The sequence below is a fragment of the Pangasianodon hypophthalmus genome, chromosome 5 (assembly GCF_027358585.1).
Source record: "Pangasianodon hypophthalmus isolate fPanHyp1 chromosome 5, fPanHyp1.pri, whole genome shotgun sequence".
NCBI lineage: Eukaryota > Metazoa > Chordata > Actinopteri > Siluriformes > Pangasiidae > Pangasianodon > Pangasianodon hypophthalmus.
This window is the reverse complement of record NC_069714.1, coordinates 25704539-25719983: the sequence shown is the minus strand read 5'-3', so window position 1 is coordinate 25719983 and position 15445 is coordinate 25704539. Positions and strand designations below refer to the sequence as shown.

General features: G+C 40.2%; 1 protein-coding gene across 2 annotated transcripts in view; it reads right to left on the bottom strand.

The window, feature by feature from the left end:
- dnajc10 (DnaJ (Hsp40) homolog, subfamily C, member 10) overlaps positions 1 to 15445 on the bottom strand; it is a 37530-nt gene that overhangs the window by 17289 nt on the left and 4796 nt on the right. For both annotated transcript variants that reach the window (XM_026912957.3, XM_026912958.3), the window contains exons 3-11: positions 13526 to 13691; positions 12737 to 12787; positions 11436 to 11518; positions 11034 to 11165; positions 3778 to 3871; positions 3599 to 3676; positions 1509 to 1552; positions 1248 to 1379; positions 219 to 308 (exon numbers count right to left, since the gene is read on the bottom strand). In XM_026912957.3, coding sequence (XP_026768758.1) covers positions 219 to 308; positions 1248 to 1379; positions 1509 to 1552; positions 3599 to 3676; positions 3778 to 3871; positions 11034 to 11165; positions 11436 to 11518; positions 12737 to 12787; positions 13526 to 13691 — 870 coding nt within the window. The remainder of the gene's footprint in view (positions 1 to 218; positions 309 to 1247; positions 1380 to 1508; positions 1553 to 3598; positions 3677 to 3777; positions 3872 to 11033; positions 11166 to 11435; positions 11519 to 12736; positions 12788 to 13525; positions 13692 to 15445) is intronic.

Genomic DNA, 15445 nt, shown 5'->3' with positions numbered 1-15445 from the left:
CTTGGAAATGCAGACTCCGAGCATGTTCATAGCTGTTATTATGTTTACAAATTCATGACAACTGTCAAGCTTCTCACTAAATTCAGAGCTGGCAAGGAACTGTATATAGACTTGCTAAATTTAACCAAAGGAACTGGTATTCTGGGATGAACATCTATCAGCTCACTTCATGGCAAAATAAGGCAGGTGTTATCATCCTTCATGTTCAGATCCGTTACCTCAAAGCTCTGCTTTGTGAGAATTTCCAGATCGGGCATGTGCTGCAACACCTGCGCATAGATCTCTCTGGCATCCAGAGTCTTCAGAAACTGAAAAACAAAACGAGCCCATCATTTAGAGTGAGGGTGTGGAAATAAAATATGCATTTATCTGTCTGAGAGTTAAATGCTCAGTAATTAATCATTCATACTACTTATAATAATCATTTGTTTGAAATTTGTTCCAAGTTGGTAACTAAGTGCCTTCTGTATGTGTAAGTGGACTTCGGAGTGTGTGTTTTGACACGGACAGATGCTGAGCAGGATGTGGAGTTTGGTATGTGTGTCTTGATGTGTGACAGATGCTGAGTGAGCAGTTTCAAACTTGTGTAACTGTCTCTGAATCCAGTATATAAACTGTTGGCCTGTCTTGGTGGGGAGAGATTTTTCTATATTAGTAGTAAACAAATTTATAAAAAATTTATTTTTATTTTGTTATATTTAAAAAATAACATTTTTATTTATAAAAAATTACACTGAAAAAGAGAAAAAAGTCACAAATTCCTCATTTCTTTTTACATTTTACAATTTTAAAGATTAACTACAAAATTCAGCAATCAATTATTTTTAAAAAATGTTGACAAATTTTTATTTTTAAAAAATATTTTTTATAAAAAAAACAAAAATTATTTTTCAATGTTAATTATTATTATATTATTTTATAATTATTATTATAAAAGTATATTTTACATTTTTAATTTTTTTTTAATGTTAAGTTGAAAGATATCACAATATCCAAGATATCCCAGAAAAGTGTATTGTGACATAATTTAATCACAAAACTGATTAATCACAAAGATGAAGGTGAAAGAGGAGGAGGAGATAGAGGAGAAAAGGGAGGCGAGAGAGAAGCAGAGAAAGAAGAAGAAGTGGACTAAGAGGTGAAAGAAGGAGTGGGAGAAGGAGAATGATATAAAGGAGTAGAAGAGAGAGGAAAAGAATGAAGAAGAGGAGGGTGGAGAAGAAGACAATGGCGAACCGGGATCTTACCAGCACGCTGCCGTCCTGTGTGAGAGAGCTGCCGGGGGGAAACAGAGCCGTCGTGCTGGTCGTGACGTCAAAGCTTTCACACAGATCAGAGTGTAATGTGCAGTCCATCCAGCCCACCTTCACTAGACCGTTCTACAACACACACACACACACACACACACTTATTTTTAATTTCAACACCTACCTGTATAACAGCTCTGATAACCAAGTGGTGTGTCATTAGACATGATTAAAAAGTACATAAATAAATCAAATACCTACCAACATTCCAGCAAGCTTCTGTCTCGTCTGAGACTCCAGGCAATCTATATATATTAAAAAAACAGAACTTATAATCTCATAATCATTAAATTAAAATAAAGTCACTGTTTCCAGAGCTTTATTAGTATCTCATAAATAAGGAATAACACACAACAGAAAATAATCCATGCTTGAGATGGTGTGATGTGTTACCACCCCCAGTCTTTACCACCCTGAAGTGGATCGTTTTTGTATAACAGCAAGGTCTGAAGTGCGTTATTCCACTTACACCACACCGATTTTCCAACATGTTTTAAATTCATCATGGAACAACATATTATGCTTTTTAGTTGTTTATATGTATTTACATTTAATGTTATGGAACGTCTGGTGAGACACATTAGTTCCTGTTATCGCTTAAGGTATATGTACTCACTCCCTCACCAGCCTCTCCTGTATTCTCTCTCAAAGTTAATGAGACAAAAAAAAAAAAAGCAGCCTGTCATTTTACTGAGAAATCAGAAAGCCTAAACTCTCCTGTCCTGAAGCCTTTCCTCTGTCCTCAAAAATGTGCAAAGTTGTGAATGTTTTTAAAAAAAAAAAAAAAGCGTCGATACCCGAAACGCCTTCCATAAATGTTACATAAACGTTTACATAACGTTACATACATAGCACTTCTTACCTTTAAATGAATTATATTGTATATACAAGTATTCACTTTAAATCAATCAACATACAGACAAATTAGATTGTTAAATCTGTAACACTGACTACACAATGCACTTTTTGATGAGGTAAATAGACATCACATTTAGCTGGCTAGAATGTTGCTAACAAAAGACAAACATGGAAAAACGTCCATGCTTTTTGCCCACTTTGCAGCTCGAAGGCATGGATGTAATTCGGAGTTCCGACTTCCGGCTTCCGAGGTAAGTCGAATGCTACTTTAATCCACACCTTCTGACCAATCAAATTCGAGTATTTAACCGTGCTGTCGTATAAATGTGAATGAAGTGATTTATTCTGGATGTAGTTAATTATTATGATTATGATGATTATTATTAATTCATAAAATCAGATTGGGAAGATGGGCAGTTATAGCTCAGTAGATAACTTGGGCCAGTATTTGTGAGTAATGTCAAAATGATGACAGTCATTGCCAGCTGAAGGATCCCTGTGGGGGCGGGGCGTGGTCGAGCGTCAGCTGTGGACGGAGAGGAAGTGGGTTGAATCAGCAGGTAACACGTGATGATTCTCACCTGTGTTTTATTAGCCTGAGTTGATTTATGTGTGTCTCTTTGTGCTTTCAGGGGTCTCCCCATAACCGTTGTGCGAGAGAGAGACAGAGACAGAGTGCGAGACTGTTTGGCAGAGCTTGCGAGACACACACATGCACACATGCAAACACGTGCGCACGCCAGGAAGCATGAACTTGAACCTGACAGAGCAGAAGTTGCTATTTTTTTCTGTTGAGATTTGAAGGGGTGCTGAAAAGCACACACTGAATAAACGTGAGCCCGTAGCTCCGGTAGAATTCCGGCTGTCCCGAATCTTCCTCTACACCTTCCCACACCGGGGCTCTACAATCCCTTAAAGGTGCAATAGTCTTTGTTTATTTCTTACTTGTACAAATAGCCAGGAAATTTTGTTGAACATGATAAAAAAATGGTTTAAGCAATGGCCTCAGCACAAGTGTATTACATGGCTGGGAAAACCTGTTTGGAAAACTGACTTCTGGTCCAGAATGCTTGTTTGTGTTCAGATGGGCCTTCTGTCAGCATTTTATAGATGCTATAATCTCTGGGCCCCTGTAGATCCTGGGGGTGGAGATTCATGAACATGGGTGGGAATGGGAGCTCAAGAAAAAATCATTCAAATGTCGAGCTCACCTACTTAACCGTTAGTCTTCCCTAATGCACCTTTAAGCTTCCCTTATTTGGGAAAATCCATACATTACATCTGTATGTAACATGGGTGAAAAAAAGTTCTGTGCTAGTGACCAAAACCCCCAGGAGTGCCAGAACACCACTGTTGGACTCTTCACCTCAGCTCTGGATTGGATTCCGTCTCACATTAAAATCACTCCGGATGGTAAGCTGCTGGAATCTTACCTCCCGTGTTGGCGCAGAAGGTTATGAGCCACCCGAGTCTAGCAGCAAATGCTTGATCAATCTCAGTGAAAACATTCCCTTTAAAGAAGAGCAGAAATCAAATGTCTTGGTTAGATCTCAGTGAAATGATAAGGACATAAAGACAGCTGTATGCTGGTGGAGATGATGAGTCACGGTACCTTGCCACAGCTCTGTCACTTTGGTTGTCACGAACTGCATTGCGAACTGGGTGAGGCTGGCCTTGGAGCGGTCGCCGTAGTATTTCTCTGGATTCTGAAGAAATGCAGAAATAACAGAAATGCAGTGATAGATTTCAACAAGGTCCAAACAGAAAGCGTAAATGCTAGTGTCTGATATAAAGCTCACTGAGTGACATGATTTGGGACGGTGTGCATAAATACTGCATCTCTAAGATAAAAAGATGAGAACTGCAAAACGGTGTAGTTTTGTAATCTATTCAGCAGATAATTGGCTAATTAGAAGTTAAAAGCTATCATGCTGCGTAAATAAATACAGAACTCTAGTAAATAAACAAACATTCGAACTCTAGTTACAGTCATGGCAAAATGTTTCCCTGAGGTCATGGCTTATATCTTATCTTCTTGGCATGATGTAGACACACACACACACACACACACACACACAAACACACACACACCTGAGTGCTCCAGAACACCAAACTGCCAAAAGGTCTGCTTTTATAGAGGTAGTCATACTCCTTGAAGATGAATTAATCTTGTGCATTTCATTAATAACACCTGGCTGCTAATTGCTCTCCTAATGACTGTGGAAGTAGGAAGGGTGTACTTATTTTTTCCCACGTGATTTATGAATGTGGGTTTATTTTTTGGAAAAAATGACTACACATTGAAATCTGTTATGTTTTCTTTTCTGTTGTCACCTGAGCTTATTAGTTTGTTAATAGAAGTTGGTGAAGACCTCACAATTGTTATTTAGGCCCTGATAAATAAAAATACAGAATTGAAGACGTTCTTTTGCTCATGACTGTATGTATAACACAGCTAATGTTATACTTTATTACTACACAGTAGCTATATCTCAAATAGCATACATCATAAGTGTTTCAAACATACATTCTAATTGACCAGAAGTCCACAGGGTTGATGACTTTTCTATAGCAGCACAGCACAGACAGTAGCTCTGGCTGCAAGGTTTAAATGAACGTGTTTATTCTAATACATCAGGGTTTTCCCTACCAGAAAGGCTCAGGTGCGGCGCCTAAGTGTTTCTGCAGAGCGCCTTAAGCCGAATGAACGTAAAACGGCATTTAGGGGACATATCAGAATGAATGTTAAAACAATGGTGAGAGTTCTACGCACTGACCAAAAAAGAAACAGAGAGGTGGCTTGATGAGCAATCAGTGTTTGGCGTGCGTTTGTGTGATAGGTCTGGGGCAGAAGCTCATTGCAAAGCTAATCAGGATGGTAATTACACCCACTGCCTTGGATAAGCAAGTTGCAAACCATCAATATGGTAAGCCTCAACAAAGAATAAACAAACACAATAAGGGAGTTAATTCTTGTGGATGCGATAGCACTATTGCACTTGCGATAGCAGGGATAGCATAGCAAAAGATATAACTAATGTTATAATAACATTTTACAATGTTCTAATACATTTTACATATAATACTGTTTACATTCCACCCAGTCCTAACAACAACGATAGGAATGAGGCACTCAGCACACTGTACCTTGCCATCAGTGAGCAAGAGACAACACACCCGGATGGATTTCTCATCCTGGCCGGAGATTTTAACCACGCAGACCCTAGATCAGTGCTACCAAAATTATATCAGCACACTGATTTTCCAACACGGGGAAACAATATTTTAGACATGGTTTACACAACCCACAGAGGAGCATACAAAGCCTCCCCCCTTCCCCCCCTGGGCCTTTCTGACCACACTACTGTTATGCTAACGCCAGCATACAGACCAAGGGTGAAAGTCACCAAACCAGCTCAAAGACAGGTTCGTGTATGGCCAGAAGGTGCCTCCTCATCACTTCAAGACTGTTTTGCCACCACAGACTGGGACCTGTTTAAACAGGCAGCCATCTACAACCAGCACACTGACATTCAGGAAAATACTGAGACAGTCACTGCCTACATCACCAAATGCATTGATGATGTAACTGTAACCAGGACCATCACCACCCGTGCAAATCAGAATCCATGACTGACAGGAGAGGTCCATAACCTGCTGAAGGCACGAAATGCTGCCTTTAGGGCCGGCGATGATGACGACCTGGGAACAGCTATGGCCAACCTGTCCCGTGGCATCAAAAAGGCCAAAAGACAATACGCCAGGAGGATAACCCACAACTTTAAAGACAGCAGAGACACAAGGAGCCTGTGGCAGGGAATCCAAACCATCACTGACTACAAACCCCCACCACAGACCTGCGATAATGACATCTCTCTGCTAAATGAACTCAATAATTTCTTTGCACATTTTGAAGCACACAACACCATGCCTGCACAAAAGACTCCACCTTCTCTTGACGACCAGGTTCTGTGTATTTCTCCAGCCAGCGTGAAGAGATCCTTCTCAAAGATCAACGCCCGGAAAGCAGCTGGTCCAGACAACATACCGGGTCGGGTGCTGAAGGACTGTGCAGAAGAGCTCAAAGATGTCTTCACAGACATCTTCAACATCTCCCTGAGCCAGGCTGTTGTCCCCACATGCTTCAAAAACTACCACAATTACACCAGTCCCTAAGAAACCATCCCCATCCAGCTTTAATGACTACCGTCCTGTTGCTCTGACCCCCATTGTCATGAAGTGCTTTGAGCGGATAGTCATGCAACACATCAAAGCCATCATCCTCCCCTCTCTTGACCCCTTCCAGTTCGCATATCAGGCCAACCGGTCCACCGATGATGCAATCTCCACTGCTCTCCACTCAGCTCTCTCTCACTTGGAAACAAAAGACGCTTATGTGAGAATGCTGTTTCTGGATTTCAGTTCTGCATTTAACACTATCATCCCACAGCAATTAATACAGAAACTGGATCGGCTTGGCATCAACACCTCCCTGTGCAATTGGCTGCTGGACTTTCTCACCGGAAGACGACAGGCAGTTCGGGTTGGCAACAACACATCCAGGACCATTAACTGAACACAGGGGCACCACGAGGATGTGTTCTCAGCCCCCAGCTCTTCACCCTGCTAACCCACGACTGCACACCAATGTACAGCACCAACCTCTTCATAAAGTTTGCAGACAATACAACAGTGGTAGGTCTCATCAGCAACAATGATGAGGCAAACTAGAGGAATGAGGTGCAACAAATGGCCATATGGTGCACCAACAACAATAAACATAGAGAAGACAAAGGAGATTGTTGTCGACTTTCGGAGAGCACACACCCAGCACCCTCCTCTGATCATCAACAGTGCTGCTGTGGAGAGGGTGAGCAGCACCAAGTTTCTGGGTGTGCACATAACAGAGGACCTCTCCTGGACCACCAACACTGCATCTCTGGCCAAGAAAGCACAACAACGCCTCTATTTCCCCGCAAACTGAGAAGAGCCAGAGTCCCGACACCCATCATGTACTCATTCTACCGTGGCACCATTGAAAGTATCCTGACCAGCTGCATCACTGTGTGGTTTGGGAACAGCACTGCTCAAAACCAGAAGACACAGCAACGCATAATGAACGCAGCAGGAAAAATCATCGGTGATTACCTTCCCTCACAGACATTTACAACACCCAACTAACCCGGAAAGCACTCAGCATAGCGGGGGACCCCACCCTCCCACCCCTTACAAGGCCTCTTTAGTCTTCTGCCATCGGGGAGGAGATTTCGCAGCCTCCAGGCCCGAACCACACAACTGAAGAACAGCTTCAGCCACCAGGCTGTCAGGAAGCTGAACTCTCTCCCCTCTCTGCCCTCTGCCTTAAGAGTCACCGAACTGTAACTGCACTCACACACACACACACACACACACACACACACACACACACACACACCAAATCACACAAATGCACAAGCCACCTTTACTACTGCTGCTCTCTCTGTTGTGTAACTGCACACACACACACCCAAAATCACACAAATGCACAAGCCACTTTTACCACTGCTGCTCTCTCTGTTGTGTAACTGCACACACACACACACACACACATACACACACACACCCAAAATCACACAAATGCACACTTTTACTACTGCTGCTCTCTCTGTTGCACTACAATGTAAATATCTTCACACTCACATGTGGCGTGAATGTCTATAGTGTACATATTGTATTTTATTTTATTTTATTGTATTGTATTTTATTTTAATTTTTTTTTATTGCTTGTCTTGTTATGTTGGTTTCTCACACCATGGGTCTGGGGGAAACGAAATTTCAATCCTCTGTGTGTCCTGTACATATAGCAGAATTGACAATAAAGTCGACTTTGACTTTGAATACAGCTTAAGAAATTGCTAACCTAGCCAACACACATAGACATTCATGTACAGAATTATGTTCCATTAGCCAGTGAAGCTAGTTAGTTGACGTTACATAAAGATACCTCTCCTGAACTAACGTTAGTGGATTGGTAGCTAAACAATGTTAGGCTGTGTTCACACGTAATGTCTTTTCCTGATGAAAACCGGTGGTCGAAGAGTTTTTTCATTAAAAAAAAACAAACAAACAACAACAACAAAAAAAACAAACCACTGTTTCAAAATGCAGTTGAGGGAATCCCAAAAGCAGCTCAGAGTGTTCTTGAAAACACAGTCTACTCCACAGGCTTATTATGTAAATCAGATGCTGACTGCTTCAAAAAAAACACTTGTGGGTTGAGCAACATTTCCCATGGCTGTCCCTGTTTCTGTAGTGCGAGAACCAGTTGCAGACAGTGATGCAAGTCCCCGTCTATCTCATCAACCTCATCTGTCATGAAGTGCGAATTGCCATGTCTGCCTACAAAATTTGCATATTTCATTTTTGTAAAGCTGAGGCATATTTTGCCATAATTTCTGAATTATTTATTACTGATTTGTGGGGAAAAAATACATATATATATATATATATATATATATATATATATATATATATATATATATATATATATATATATATATATATATATATATTCCATTCTATGGTTTGATTTATCAGGGCCTAAATAACAATTGTGCGGGCCTCACCAATTTCTATAAACAAACAAATAACCGCAGGTGACCAAGAAAAAAAAAAAATCAATGTGTAGTCATTTTTTTCAAAAAGTAAACCAACATTCAGAAACCAGGTGAGGAAAAATAAGTACACACTATAAAACACGTAGAACCACATCTAGTCCACTTCTAGACAGTAATGTAGTGTGAGTTGCCATGTCTGCCTTCAAAATATTGCATATTTGCATATTTCATATTTCATAACTTGTGAATTATTTATTACTTATTTGTGAATAAATTTGTATGTATGTATATATATGTAAAATTTGGTTGAAACATCATTTAAAGGTGATACATATTTTAATGGGTCCACGTATCCTTTCATTAATTCTCAAACATGTTATTTGGTGAAATGAATAGACTTTTGACTGTAAGTACAATAAACGTTGGCAGCTTTCCTTCGCAAGTGTGGTAAGGATGTTGGTAGAAAACAACATGGGGGTGTAAATACCTTAAAATTTCCTTTGAATAATTTCAAAAAAAACCCCAACACCACCACGCTCCCAGAATCCAGACTGCACCTAAGCCCTCTGAAAACCAAGGGAAAACCCTGTACTACATCACCATTTCTATAGTAACAACTAACTTTTATAGTGGACACTCCACATAAACAGATTTAACGAAAAAATGTGTGTAATCGTTGATACGGTGGAAAAAAAATAAATGCGAAGTTTTCTAGTTTTTGGTAGGCATCACAGTGTCAGTGCTTCGTATCAGTCAGAGATAAAGCTGAAACTTTAGGTGCTCAGGATGAGGGGCTTTGTGGTTTCTTTGTGGTTTCAAGTCTTATTAACTTCTTACGAGAGAACAAAAGAAAGGTTGGTCAGGAAGCGACTGTTTGCAGCTGTTACAATAACACCAGTGATGACAGGAACCGATTTGTCTCGCAGACGTTTCATATCAAATGTTACCATAAACAATTAACAACTACGACGTGTTGTCTTTAATTAATTAACTGGTAGCATTAAAAAATTGCTGTTGTATAAGAGGAATAAAACACTTTGGGCCCTGCTGTATAGGAAAATAATCAATGTTGCCAACATTTATTTATCATTTATTAGTGTTGATTATTTTCCTCTAACAGCAGGCTTCCATGTGTTTTAAGCATCAAAAATATACTTTTGTAGGTCATCTTTGTTTATTCAGTCACTGTGGCTACTAACTGCTATAATGCTAATTTCCACTAGCAAGGCTAGGAGATTTTTTTTTTACGTTATGCGTGCGGAATTTTCCATAACTTTCGCATATATGACAGAGTAGCATGCCTAATGGAAAACCGCTAACAAATCACCATGTTTACCAAATTTAAAAAAGTTTTTTTACAGGTTTGGTGTATAAGTCACAACACCTGATAGAAACCAAAAAAATGAGAAAAAGATAGCTATGACTAAAAAATGAGAAAAAGATAGCTATGTTTTTAAAGATCCTCCATTTTAAGTTAAGAGTAATCTTCTAAACAAATAAAATACTTAAACTTATACCACAGCGCAGTTGAATTCTTGAATCAGAAGGTGTGTGTTATTTCTGTAGAACAGCATGACTCGAACAGTAGTTCCAGACGTACCACGAATGACCGATTTGAATTAACATGTTTGTTCGAATGCGTTATTGTTTCTATAGTAACACATGATCTAAAGCCAATAATAAACCGATTTTTAAAAAAACGAACTGTTTAACAAAGTGGTGTTGTGGTGAAGTATTTTCTTAGGAGATGTTTGTTTAATATTTATGGAAAGAATCTCGTGCATGAGCACTTTGTAACAGGAACGGTGTTTTGTAAAGTATTCTGTTGAATATGAAGTATGACATATGAATATTCTGTTGAAATGACAAGCTGTGTTTTTTGAGAGAGAAAGAATGTGAGAGAGAGAGAAGGAAACGCTGGTGAGGAAATGACTTTACCACAGCAATAGTGTAAGTGAGAATTAACTTTTAGCACAACATTAAGTCTAACTATAAACCATTATTACGCACTACGTGTTGTTCTTTAATAAATGAAACATTGTAATTGTAATTGTAAAGGCAAATTGCTGTAGTGTAAGTGGATTAACACACTCCAGATCATGCTGTTATGTTAAAATCATATACTTCAGATTGGATTATTATTTTCTGCTAACCACACGGTCTGTCGTGTGCTATTCCTTACATAACATCTCCTCGCACTGTGAGTGGGTTTGGTGGTAATCAGGTGCACTGTGAGCCTGTGTGTGTGTGTGTGTGTGTGTGTGTTTCTCACCATGCCGGCTCTGAAGACGAACAGGCTCGGGTAGCTGCTGATGCCTTTACTGCGACACAGCCTGGTGTTGTCCCCGCAGTTTACTGCACCGATCCGGATCACGCCGTCCATCTCTTTCGCAAACTCCCGCCACTGTGCAGTTCAACCACGCATGTCGATCAGGACAAAAGGGTTAAAACACAGAATTATACACAGTTCGGACTGGATTCTGCCTTGCAGTCACTTGCACATTATAACAAACTTCCACAAACATTTCGGCATTAGCCTTTGGATTTTATTGTAATTGTCTTTCCTGTTTGTTTTTTATATGCTATGAAATACAGTCAGTGTACATAGAGTTATTATGTTACTAGTAGCACTATTACTAATAGTAGTATTAGTAGTAAAGCAGACGAGTCTCACCGTAGGAGCCAACTCGTGACAGTGGGAACATCGGGGATAGTAGAAATTCACGAACCAAACCTCTCCGGAGTTCACAGCTGCGTCTGCGCAGAACAGTGTAACACATTATGTCTCACGCACACGGAAAATTTAGGATGTGTGAGCGCTTCTGTTCAGACGTTAATGGACAGACAGATAGAGAGATGGCTATACAGACTGACACACAAGGAGAGAGAAAGAGACAGATAGTAGTGATGTTACGTTTGAAACCAAGGCTCTGAGGTGTGTTTTGAGTAGGTAGACGAATCTCATGGAAGCACCATATCGAGGCTTTTATCCTTTTCGGAGAATTACGTGATCGATGACAAACGAGGCCTCGCTTCCTGTCCAATTGCATAACTGCTTCGTTTTGCGTGTTGGAAGGTTCGAAACCACTTCACGGGTCGTTAGTTGGATTGGTTGAGTGTCAGGGCTTTGAAATTTTGCTGAGCTGCACTGCTAGTTAAATTTTATTGTATCACAGTGACAATAATATTGACACCCCTTTTTTTTTTTAATTTATAACCACACTTTAAGAAGTAAATGAGATTATCAGATGATAATAACAACGTAGCAGTGTTAATCTTCTATTTGTGCACATCAGAGTGAAAGTACCCAAATGAAGTGTGCGGGTGCTTTATACGAAACAGCTTAACCAATGCTCGAGTTTATCGTTGCTGCGAACCCACAAGATGTCACTGTTTTCGATACTCCAAGCTTCATTACGGGAAAAATCCCCAAAGCTTTGCGAGGCCTCATCCACCCATCCGTAACAGATACAGAGATAGACACACTGACAGGCAGAGACAAAAACCAACAAGGAGAGACAGACAGACAGACAGACAAAAACAGACAGACAGACAAAAACAGACAAACCCCCATATGGCGCAACAGAAAAGCGTTCGCTCTATCGTCTTGAATCCTTACGATGCTACAGCCATCCTTGGCCGGGAGCCAAAGAGGCCAAATCATTACTCTCACTCGCCTGTCTATCACAGCGACACTAGCCGATCGGGGACATCTGTGACCTTACGTATGCAGAAGAGGGTAGAAAGCGCTTTCCTCCGCAGCATGAATAGCAGTTGTGAGTCTTGGAGGAAGCACATGTTTGTAGCTGTCATGTGATATGGAAGAGCTGGCTAGGAAAAATTAGCCAAATCGGGAAGAAAAATGGAGAAATCCGAAAAGCAAATGACAGAGACAAGAGAGATAAGCAGACAGACAGAGAGAGATAAACAGACACAGACAGACACAGAGTGAGTGACAATATTCTCCTCACTTACCAAAGTCTCCTCTGTCCAGAGTAATAACTTCTGGATCATCATCATAAATGCCTGTAAAAAACAAATCATTAACTCCGAAAGCAGCTGTACAGTGTCATACACTTTCAGTACCATGTCTCCGGTACTTTTCGAACAGGAAGAATCCATCCATGTTCTGAGTAGTACTATGTCTTATCAGTAGCTCAGTATCAGTATTCTACTTATATAGACCTGAAACACTGGATCGGTATCAGACCATGCCATCAGACTCCTCAATACTCAGAAACTGGACTGAAAGAACACACACGTGCACACACGCACACACAACTGTGCATCCTCCATCCTCTTTGCAATTTTTTGCCCATTACATTATGCTGCTACAAATATTTATTATACTGTACATATCTTATACTCTCTACTAAGCTGCTACTTCTTATGTTTACACTATTTCAGCAACTTATATCGTACTCTTTGCACTATTCTCACTGGATTCACTTTCTAATAGAACTGTGTACTGGTCGGCGCTGCACTGGGACTAACTGTGCCCATTGTCTATCTCAGTAGTCATTGTACTGTCTTGTGTTGTCTGCACATGTTCGCACTTGTGCACTTTATGTATAAATTTACGTAGTCCCTTGCAGTTCTGTGTTGTTCTGTGTTTGTCTTATGTAGCACCTTGGTCCTGGAGGAAGGTTGTTTCGTTTCACTGTGTACTAACTGGCTGTATATGGTTGAAATGACAATAAACTCCACTTGACTTGACTTGACCAAATTTCCTGCGATCCTCCAAATCTCTTCTTCCAAACTCACCGAAATCGTATCGGTAGTAGTTCCAGCTTTCGTATCTGCCTCCCTGCTGCTCGTCCTGCAAACCTTTCTCTCCGTACTTATCGTATTTCTTCCTCAGGTCTTCGTCTTTCAACACCTCGTACGCACGGTTGATCTTCAGGAACTTCTCGTGGGCCGTGTCATCATTCTAGGTGTGCATAAGAAAAAGGTTTTTTCGCACCATTTATAATCAGACATGCAACAATAATCATTATTAGCATAAGTATTAGCAGACTGTCTTGTGGGGGGAGCATAATATTTTCGAGGTATACTTTTAGAAATGCTGAACTGCTTTATTCTAGAAGCAACAAGTTTTACTTCTTGCATTTCATCTCTCAGACTTCCTTTGCACAGTTCTGGATTGAGGATGTGGCTTTGTCTGCATGGTAAAGATACAATAACACTGAAACTTTAAACAAAACAGCATGACATTCTGATTCCATATCTCCAATGAGTCACTAAGTATAGACTTAAAACACTTGGGGCATGCTGTTATAGGAAAATAATCAGAGACAGGGTGGTGTGAAGAGGCCTGGCGTAAAGCAGTGTTGCTGTGACCACTCCAAATGAGATTATTTTATTACAACAGCACATCCCAAAGTCCTTAATTCCTCTTATACCACAGCAATTTGCCACATGATCAACCAAGTACTTTTTATATGTTTATACAGTGGATATAAAAAGTCTACACACCCCTGTTTAAATGGCAAGTTTTTGTGATGTAAAAAATATGAAACCAAGATAAATCATGTCAGAACTTTTTCCACCCTCAGTGTGAAATTACAATGTGTAAAAATTAAGTGAAAAGTGAAAAAAATAGGAAAATAGGAAAAATAAAAAACTTACAATAACCTGGTTGCATAAGTCTGCAAACCCTTTTATAATTGGGGATGTGGCTGTGTTCAGAATGAACCTATCACATTCAATCTCATGTTCAAAAGTAATTATCATGCAGCTGTCATCAATGAAATTATTCTGATTAACCCCAATAAAGACCAGCTGTTTCAGGATTTTCTTCACTTCTTCTTGGTTTCATCTGACTGCTGAAGCCATGGTCTGCAAAGAGCTGACAAAGCATGTACAGGCTGTCACTGTCGAAAGGTATCTCACTTGTCGAAAGATAACGAGGAGAGAGGGGTATAAAATAATTTCCAAAACATTAGATGTGTCATGAAGCACCGTGAAGGCCACCATCAACATCAAGTGGAAACAGGACGTCCCTCCAAAATTTATAAAAGGACAAGACAAAAACTTACCAGGGAGGCTGCCAAAGGAACTACGTCAACATTAAAGTAGCTGCAGGAATATCTGACAAGTACTGATTACTCTCTGCATGTGACAACATTTTCTCTTCACATGTCTGGGCTCTGGGGGGATGGTGGCTAGACGCAAGCCCTTTCTCACCAAAAAAAAAACAAAAAAAAAAAACAGCCAAGCCCAACTAAATCACCCCAAACCATGTGGCAAAATGTGGTCTGATGAGACCAGTTCCAAAAGTTATAATAATTCCATAATTCCAAAAGGGATGTTTGGTGCAGCAAATGAATAAATAAATAATTACCAGAAGAACACTATACCCACGGTGAAGCATGGTGGTGGCAGTATCATGCTTTAGGGCTATTTTTCTTCAGCCAAAACTTGGGCTTTTATCAAGGTGGAGGGAATCATGAATAGCTACAAATACCAGGCGATTTTAGTGTAAAACTTTCAGGTGTCTGCTAGTAAGCTGAAGATGAAAAGAAATTTCACCTTTCAGCACGAAAATGACCCAAAGCATACATCCAAATCAACAAAGGAACGGCTTAACCACAAGAAGACCAATGTTTCTCAATGACCTAGCCAGAGCCCAGACCTGAATCCAGCTAAAAATCTGTGGGGTGACCTGAAGCGGGCTGTGCACAG